Source organism: Cibotium barometz, chromosome 9 (assembly GCF_041138505.1).
Source record: "Cibotium barometz isolate CiBa-2024 chromosome 9, ASM4113850v1, whole genome shotgun sequence".
Taxonomy (NCBI): Eukaryota; Viridiplantae; Streptophyta; class Polypodiopsida; order Cyatheales; family Cibotiaceae; genus Cibotium; species Cibotium barometz.
In genome coordinates, this window is record NC_141054.1 from 56,489,369 (window position 1) to 56,498,605 (window position 9,237).

General features: G+C 42.1%; 1 protein-coding gene across 1 annotated transcript; it reads left to right on the plus strand.

Annotated features, from left to right (window-relative positions):
- The first annotated feature begins 1,056 nt into the window (after positions 1–1,056).
- On the plus strand, positions 1,057–6,661 carry LOC147635739 (peptidyl-prolyl cis-trans isomerase B-like). The gene is made up of 7 exons (XM_086803142.1): positions 1,057–1,199; positions 1,774–2,001; positions 2,625–2,766; positions 4,441–4,529; positions 4,718–4,772; positions 4,889–4,974; positions 6,030–6,661. Exons 1-7 carry the CDS (start codon positions 1,161–1,163, stop codon positions 6,174–6,176), a joined length of 786 nt encoding a protein of 261 aa, XP_086659268.1. The 5' UTR covers positions 1,057–1,160; the 3' UTR covers positions 6,177–6,661.
- The last annotated feature ends 2,576 nt before the right edge of the window (positions 6,662–9,237 follow it).

Genomic DNA, 9,237 nt, shown 5'->3' on the forward strand with positions numbered 1-9,237 from the left:
GAAACAATATAGCATCTGCTTCTAGGTTGTGCCCATAACATAGAAGCTATTAGATTTCTGAACCAATGTGTAAGCCTTGTACAGACCTAGCAACTGTCATGACAAGAAATCCTTCTTGGACAACCAATTAAATGCTATGCTGTTCTCTGGAATGTCATTCGTACTACTGAATATCTTTGGACTATTTGGATTCATAGAAATAACTGTCTGTTTAAGAATGCACATAGCAATATGATGTATGGACTTAGATCTGAATTGCATGTGCAGATGAAGACGCTGCATAGAGTGAGCTTGAAGGTGTGTGAAGCGCAGTACATAAAAAATGCAACAGAAGAGACCCTGCAGATGACCAAGGCTAAAGAGGACTTCCAAGAGAAAATTAGGGAAATTCAATATGAAGGGAAATTTCAGGATGGTTTGGTGGTGGCTGATGAAGAAGTCGACCTCTTGATCAAAGATTCAGATTTGCAGAAATATATACTTTTTTCCTGGGAAAAACATCCTTCAATTAGTTAAAGAGAAAAATAGCCACAAAGGGCAAAGTACAACCACGAAGGGCTAAAAACAAACTCGCCTCATATAAGGGCGGGATACAAGTGATCATAAGGGGAGATATGCTTCTCCTTCAGTTGGCTGCTCTATGAGGAGAAGGCTATCTCATACAGGGGGAGGGGGGGAAACAACCACACAGGTGGTCTGTAGTGCCAAATGGGGTCACCGCCTCTATCTGTGATGAAAGGGCTAGGCCTCCAAAGTATCAAGAAGGCTTCCTGCCGCTTCCGCATCATGCGGTCAGAACCTTCTTGCAGCTTCCCCCACTGACCGCAGAGGGTGTGAATGATGTCGAGCCATATGCTCCTGATGGTCTCAGCCAACGGAGTGTGGGTACCCTCAATGGCCTTGCTACATCTAGCACGCCAGATGTGCCAGGCTTCTACGCTGCAAAAATACATACTTAGCCTTACCGAGATGAGGAATGTGTTAGCTTAAGCTAGAATTAAGCTTCTTCAAAGCTCACCCTGGTTTTGTTTTTGTTACCTTTCTCTGTTATATATTTACAGTCTCTTTAAAAAAAAAGAAAAAAAGAGAGAAGTGGAAGAATGTAGGTGGTATAACGTTTTTTAAAAAAGGGGGAAATTACCATCCATCTGCGTGTGGTGATGGACTCTTGCAGCGGCAGCAGCATCAGCATCAGCCTGGTAAGCTCATGTTTGTTGCTGTTTACTTGTATGATCTTATCCTGCACTTCGAGCCTTATTTTCTGCTGTTGTCGGGCTGGGCGCTTCCGCTCATGTACTTTTTGGGGTTTCATTTTTTCTGTGTGCTGGGTACCCTTTTGTTTTGCTCTCTGAGGGATTGGGCGTGGGGGGGGCGGGCGGGCGGTGTGCGCGTGTTTTGAAGCGGTGTTGGCGCTTTGCTGTTAAAGCAATTTTCGGGTGTTTCAGGTGTTGGGCGGTTTTGGTTGAGCATTGTTGGGTGTTGGGCGCTTTCAAACTTGCTTCTTGAGGAAGTGGGGGCTTCTGTTCTCCTTGTGGAGAAATTTCTGACCTTTATTATGAAAAGCATCATGACCAGACCTCTCCTTTACTTAGTGTGTGGGGCCAAGGGGACCCTTACATGTCAAAGAGGTGGCAGTGCTGTTTTATGACCGTTCTTCTTCTGGTTGCATGGAGGATAGCTGTATCTTGTACTGTACTGTATGCCCTGTGGGATATGGATTTCTGTTTCAGATGTTATCCAACTAATACTGCTTTAGTACATTGTCTTTGGCAGGGCAATTTGGCATCAAAAGTTTCTGGGCCTCCAGGAATTGCTAATTGCGATGTGGCAAGGTATCCAGCATGTGTGAGATCGCCTCTGAGTTCTTTGACTCGGGACAACCAAAGTGCATCTCATTTTTCTTCATGCTTCTCTTCAACTGGTGCTTATCGCTTGACAGTGCCATCTATCAAGCTTGTTTCCAGAAAGGGGCTATGGACTTCTGTAAAATCCATGGCACAAGTAAGTTGTTCAAAATGCTTACAAGATTATGTATGCATGATTAATACTTCAATGTGTTGACCTTGATTTTCTGTTTTAGTTGTGGCAAGCGATACCTTGTTTTGCAATAACACACATGCTTGCATGAAAATGATCGATGTTTGCTTTGTGTATGTGCACATGTGTGTATGGGAGTGCACATGCCACATTTTGATGTCTGTGAGTGAGTGTAAGTGTGCACGTTTTGATTTTTGTGACTGTAAGTGTGTGCTCATTGGGGAGAGTGCATGCGTTAAGTTTATTTTATTTTTGTGTATGTGCGTGGGAGGAGGGCATGTGCTGGTGCACCAGCTGTGTATGGTTGGGGCTCGTGTGTAAATTTTAAATCTGATATTTATACGTAGGCATGCATACACTTGCATACGGGCATTCATAATAACTAACATGCATGTGCATTTATGCATTTTTTTTCTTTTTAATCCCTCTTGATGTGTTCTTCTGGAAGATTTTCAAAGGGGAGGCTGAATTCCAGACCTGTACGCTGGCAAATGCTACGCTTAATGGAGTTGTTAGTTTGACGCTTTATGAGTGTGGAAGGTGTAAAATTTAAATAGTTTCTGTGATATAAGAGATTTTCTTCACAGGAAGTGGCAACACAAGCCAAGGTCACAACAAAATGCTACTTTGATATTGAGATTGGAGGGGCTCCAGCTGGGAGGCTTGTTCTTGGTTTGTTTGGAGATGACGTGCCAAAAACCGTAGAGAACTTCCGAGCACTATGTACAGGTATTGAAGTTTCCTTTACTCAACCTTTTGGTTAACTTAGGCTTTATATTGTTTTGGCTGGATGATTTGTTGATGAATTCTTTTTGATGAAATGCTTTGCAACACACGTCTGCAGCCACTGCCTAGCAGTGGTTGTTATAACCGTGAAGGTGCATCAAGTCAGTATGAAATGGTTGTGGGAATGGCATCTTGGATGGTCATCAAGGGAAAGATGCAAACCACAATTTAGAAGCAAGGAAAAGATCTCTTCTTGAGGCCTTTGACTGCACTTTCAGGACATTTGGACTGAATTTGTCTAAGATTTGACAGGTACTTATGGACGTGATTTGGACTGATTGTTGCCGCTCCTTGGCTGTGCGCTTGTTGACTTGGACACCCCTTGTAGGGAGCACTCCTGGCCGGCCTGTTATGCCATGTTTTGGGCCTGTTTCGGGGTCACCAAAGATGTTGAACACCCCTGCATGCTGGCCTCCTTGATGCTACTGTTGAAGAAGGTGCCCTTCGCTGCTGTGTGCTTTGCTGAGAAGAGGGGTGCCTCTGTGCTTTTTGATCTAGCCTTGTTGAATGGTGAATTTGGCTGCCCTTATGCTCTCCTAGATTTGGCATTGAGTGCCCACTGCTGGTCCCCCTTAATGTGCCTTTGGTTGTCCTGTCTGTTATGCCCTGATTGGGGCCTATTTTGGGCATCACCCATAGCCTTCTATTTATAGTGACTTTTGGGCTAGTTGGCTGGCCAACCCTAATCTAGGGTGTTCACACCGTAATAATAATAATGCCGTCCGGCGTCCACACTTGGCTGCTCATTGAGCGCCAGGACAAGAAAACAATGAATTTGTACAAATGCCATTACATACACATGAATCTGCTACGCACTCGACCTTTGGGCTGGCCAATGGATAGAAGCATGTCCACATCACACCTCGGGAGTGTGGACGCGACACTTGATTCTTGGGGTGGTCGATGATGGCTGGATTTAGGGACCTCTAGATTGTATTCTTTGAGCTTTGCGTATTCATGCAATGAAGAAATGGCTTGAGGCCAAACTTGGGGTAGTAGATGTCAAAGTGCGTTTGTTGAAGACTTTCATTTGTATACCTGTTCTCCCACAAACATTCCTTTCATAAAAGTTCAAGAATTCCTTCTACTACTTTGTTTTAGTTAGTTTTCTTTTAGATATTTCAAACTACATGCTCCTGCTTTAAACTGCTTGGTAAGAGGGAGGAGTGCAAAGGTGGAGAGGGGGCTGATGGGGCAGCACGAGGCTCAAAGGGGGGAAGCAGAAGGCAAGGTGAGGGATAGGGGAGGGGGCTTACACACAGATGGGGACTGGGGTATTTCTGCCCCCGGCGCGGGGGGGGGGGTGGGGGTGGGGGGGTGCTGTTACAGGCTAGCAGGAGCTCCAGCTCCCCCTTGTGAAGACTTTCATTTGCTTACCTGTTCTCCCACAAACATTCTTTTCATAAATTTAAAAAAAAACCCCTTATACTTTTCTTTTTCTTAGTTTTGTCTTGGATATTTCAAATTACACGCTCCTGCTTTAAACTGCTTGGCAAGTTGACATTCCTTTCATAATTAAAAAAAACAAACCCTTCTACTTTTCTTTTTCTTAGTTTTGTCTTGGATATTTCAAATTACACGCTCCTGCTTTAAACTGCTTGGCAAGTTGACATACAGGTGAAAAAGGATTTGGCTACAAGGGATCCGTCTTCCATCGTGTAATTAAGGATTTCATGATTCAAGGGGGAGACTTTGAGCGTGGTGATGTAAGTACATGAAGCCAATTTGCTTAACTATAATACTTCTGAAATCTTTTCAACTAAATTCTCATCTGAAGGTGTATAAGATCTGTGTGCTTGCATCTGCACATGTTTGTTTGTAGCAGCTGTGGCTTGTGTGTGCATTACGTTTTCTGTTTAAATGTCACTATCATTGGAATGGCTCATTTGGACAGGGAAGAGGTGGATACAGTGTGTATGGTTCCAAGTTCAACGATGAAAACTTCAAATGTAAGTTTTAAGAAACCCTAGAGCCTTAACCCTTGCAAGCTGTTAGGGATTTTATATGGGATGGTTGTTTGATTGGGCTGCTTTTTTGACATTTCTTTTCCTGGTTTTGTCTATAGTGGTTCACACTGGGCCTGGAATCTTGAGTATGGCTAATGCTGGTCCCAATACCAACGGAAGCCAGTTTTTCATCTGTACTGTCAAGGTGATTGCTTATTCTTACTTCAATGTGCACAGCGAGGACGGTGCGTGTTTTGGTAGATAAACTAGTGTAGCTTGAGATTCACAAGAATAAACTCATACATAAACTATTGTAGCTTGAAATCCACAAGAATAAACTCAAAACCCAACATTGTTATCAATATTTTGCCTATGAGGCTTTCTTGCTCGTTTTACTGCTCACCCGCAGCTCCCTTGCCATACTCACAAATATGGGATTGCTGTGTTGTTGCAACAGTTACCTTCATGCATGCAGCTGTCTTGCTAGACATGTTGAGGCATGATAAACAATTATTCCAGTGCCTTGCAACCCACCCTCATGCATGCAGCCTTGCTACATGCGTACCGGCTTGCTGCCTTGTAATTAACACCTGTGTGCGCTGCTTTCTTGCTTAATGGCCTTGCCACAAGTGAATACGCGTAAGTTCAATTTTTTTTTTGCAGTAGGCTCTTGTACACGTGCTTGGCTACCTTGCCTGCATGCAGCTGTTCCTGCCATTTCACCCGTCCCTTCCGTAAGGTTACTACCAGCTCACCCATGTGTGGCTGCTATCCAGCCATGGGCATGCTGCTGTCACTACTGACCAGCCCACACGTGTTGTAATAGGCTTCCGCATAGCTCCTGCCCATTACATGCACGTGCAAGAAATTTGCCCACATCCATGGGCTGCCAATACAACCTTCCCTCTCAGGCAACCAGCGAACCTCACATGGGCTCCCATCTGACATCCCGCATGTGCATTGACAGCAGATGGAATGCACTTGTTCCCATTGCCCCCTGGTGGAACCCCTCTCCTAATCCACCCCTACCTCATCTGCTGCTGTCTATAGAGCCTGTATAGTTGTGCACTTTTAATGCCTCCCCACTTTCCACTCTTATGCGCAAGAGGGGCACATAAGTGTGTAGGTTTCGCCCCTTTATATGGTAACCTGTTAAGCAAAAAGCTAGAGAGCAGGCCAAATTGAAACAACTTAGTTTTCAATATAACCTTAGTTTGTTATAATGACAACTCAGTTATGCTTGCTTATGTGGCTTTGTAGACACCTTGGCTGGACAAGCGGCACGTGGTCTTTGGGCAAGTCTTGGAAGGCATGGATATTGTGCAGAAAATTGAGTCACAAGAGACTGACCGCATGGACAGACCCAAGAAAAAAGTTGTGATCTCTAATTCTGGTGTAGTGCTGTAAAAAATTTGACACATGTAATACCTTGAGGTTCGATCATCTCTAGCATCAGTCTATTAGGTCTTGTTGAGTTGTTTGGTCAGGAAAATAGGTAGTTTCATACAAGGTTTTTTGGAAATAAGGCTATCTTAATAATGATTCAGCAGTAAGCTTTAAAAGAACCGTGCAGTGGTGTTCTGGTCATATTCTGGTTGGTAATGCAGCATTGGCAAGGGGTGCCTGTGTAGACGGTTGGCACTACTCACTGCCAATCAGATACGTGTTTATGTTAAGTTATTATTATCCTGACCAGTGTTTTTTATGTTTGCTTCCTAAGCAGCAGCCACTCGCTGAACCTCTGCTAAGGGTTGCTATAGTGGGGCAAATTTTTGGTCATATTCTGGTTGGGTAATGCAGCATAGCCAAGGGGTGCCTGTGTGGACGGTTGGCACTACTCACTGCAAATGATCTTGTATCAGATGCATGTTTATGTAAAGTTATTAATATCCTGACCAGTGTGTTTTTTATGCTTGCTCTGAACCTCTGCTAAGGGTTGCTATTGTGGTCAAACACTTCTTTTCATAGGATCCTCCACACCATATTTGAGAGAAAAACAGAAAGGGGAATGGAAATGGAAACGCCACGTCAGTAAGGAAGGGTAAGGGAGGGAAAGGGGTGAAAGTTCATGGTTGTTTGTCAAGGTTTCAACAGAGAAGGCAGGCAATGCTTGGTATGAGCAGGCATCTGTCAACTGGTGTTTCTTCTATCTGATCGTGGATCTCCTGTGTAACTTTGAGAGATAGGCATTGTACTTCCTTTATTGTATAATTGGGCTCGGGGTCTTGGAATTGATACATAATTGGCGCAGATTACTAGTGTGTGATTGTGTTTGTGTGAGTCTTCCATTGTTCGTCTTTCTCTATAAACTCCTCTCTCACTAGCAGGTCTAGATTTTGTATTAGACCCTAGGGTTCCTGGAATTTTTTTTTCCACGGTCTCTCGTTTGTTGTTTACCTGTTTAGGGATCAGTCTGTAAAATCAGGAGAGCAAAGTTGTAAGGCTCCAGATCACTTTAGAATTGGGTATTGCAAATGGAAACATATGAAACTGAATTTAAGTGCATGTACTCAAACATTCAATACAAAATTGGAACCTGAAATTCCACGTCAACTTAATGAAATATCCACATCATAATAGCCATTTAACTACATGACATAACACATGTTTTACTTATAAATTCACACCACCCTTCTCATGCCCTCATCATGGAGTCAACACCAAACCAACTCTTGCTTTTTTAAACATACGTCACATGTAAACACGCAATGATGAGGTACTAGCATGTAGAAAGAAAATACAAGAAGCCAACGTAACATAATCCCGTAAACACATAATGATGAGGTACTAGCGTGTAGAAAGAATACAAGAAGCCAACATAACATAATCCCGTAAAGTCACCTAATATATTGATGGTTTTGTACAAAGGGAAAATTTATCCTCCCATAAGAGCTCAAACCATCCACCTCTCCTGAGCTATAGTCACCAATAGCTCGTTGTAGTGTGATAAAAGACCCCTTAGTCTCTTAATCATGTAGTAGCATGGCTTGACTCCTTTACAGAGTGTGTCGAGATCTCGCTACAATGGATTGTCCAAAGAGATCTACCACAATAAAGTGTGTTCTTGTCGTGCACTTGTTGTGAGAAACTGAAATAATAGAAGACCTTTATTTCCACTACAATGGCATTACCATGAACTTCGTGTGGTTATATAAACAGCATAAGGACAATGTTATTCATGTATGTACAAAATGCGGTGTAAGCATCATTGAGAAAGCATGTTTGTGTCCCATTAAGGTACATAAGCAACCCTATGAATTTGTCAGACCATGCAAACTCTTTCCTTGTGCGTATTTTAGTGTTTAAAGTGTTTTTCTTCTTGGCCTCACAGTCTCATGGAATTTTGTTTGAAGTCTTTGGATAGGCTCTTGGGATTAGCTCAAGCTTGGAGCTTGACTCCAAGCTTGAGCTTTGTATTTAGACCTAATTGGTCTTTCCATCTCTCTAAGCTAGACAAACTTGGACATGGGAATGTTCACTTTCCTAGCCTCTCTTGCGGTGTAAGTTTGCATCGGCATGTATATGTGGTGACTTTGACACTTGATCTCACTTGGGTACTTTTTGATTTGGTAAGTATTTTTGACTTCATATCTAGAGGCTTGATCATAGTCAACAAATAATACTTTATTTAATCCACAATCATTAATTGGGATACCTTTAATAACCTAGCATTTCTTATAATCTTATGCTCTATAAAGAAACCTTTGCTGGTGTCTAATTTTAGTCTGAGCCCTCACATCTTTACTTTAAAGGACCTAGTCATTACTGTTTTTTCCAACCATCGTATTTGCTAAATCATCTACTTATGTCACAATTGTGTAAGGTTCAAGACTATGTATTCTTCTCTTGCTTTTTCTCTCTACAAAATCTTCTCTTATGTCACAATTGTGTAAGGTTCAAGACTATGTATTCTTCTCTTGCCTTTTCTCTCTACAAAATCTTCTGGTTTGCACGTCTCCCTTTTGGTCATTACTCTAAATTTGTAGACCTTGGTATGTTCTTAAAACACCTCAATTGGAGCCTAATTATCACCCAAAAATATATGGATAGTGTATCTTGGTTTTAGTTTCACTAGCATACAGGTGTTCTCGTAACATTTGGTTTAGGGCTCTTTCTTAAGCGTGATTTTCAAAGATTCCTTAGTTTCACTAGCATGCATGGTCTTCTCCTAGCACTTATTTTAGGGCTTCCTTAAGCTTGATTTTCAGAGATCCCTTTTAACCTCTTTATGAATTGTCTAAAGTATCCCCAAAAGACAGAGAACCATTATCTCATATGCATCCCAAATTATTCAAGGTCTAGTTTTTGACTACTACTAGTTTTTTTTTCCCCATAAACTAGTAACTTTGTATACTTTTAACTCTTAGTTTTTAGAGATTCTTTCACTAATTCAAGTCCAAAAACTTGTAAAAATTTATTCTTAAGAAACCCGTAACATGTTCCAAAAGAAAGCTCTTCAAAACCTTCT

What these genes read in the sequence shown, in the direction of transcription:
- LOC147635739 (XM_086803142.1), top strand. Translation starts at nt 1,161, where the DNA reads ATGGACTCTTGCAGCGGCAGCAGCATCAGCATCAGCCTG. An exon ending in GAGACTTTGAGCGTGGTGAT is followed by an intron (nt 4,530 to 4,717) that starts GTAAGTACATGA and finishes TCATTTGGACAG; the next exon opens with GGAAGAGGTGGATACAGTGT. An exon ending in TTTTCATCTGTACTGTCAAG is followed by an intron (nt 4,975 to 6,029) that starts GTGATTGCTTAT and finishes GTGGCTTTGTAG; the next exon opens with ACACCTTGGCTGGACAAGCG.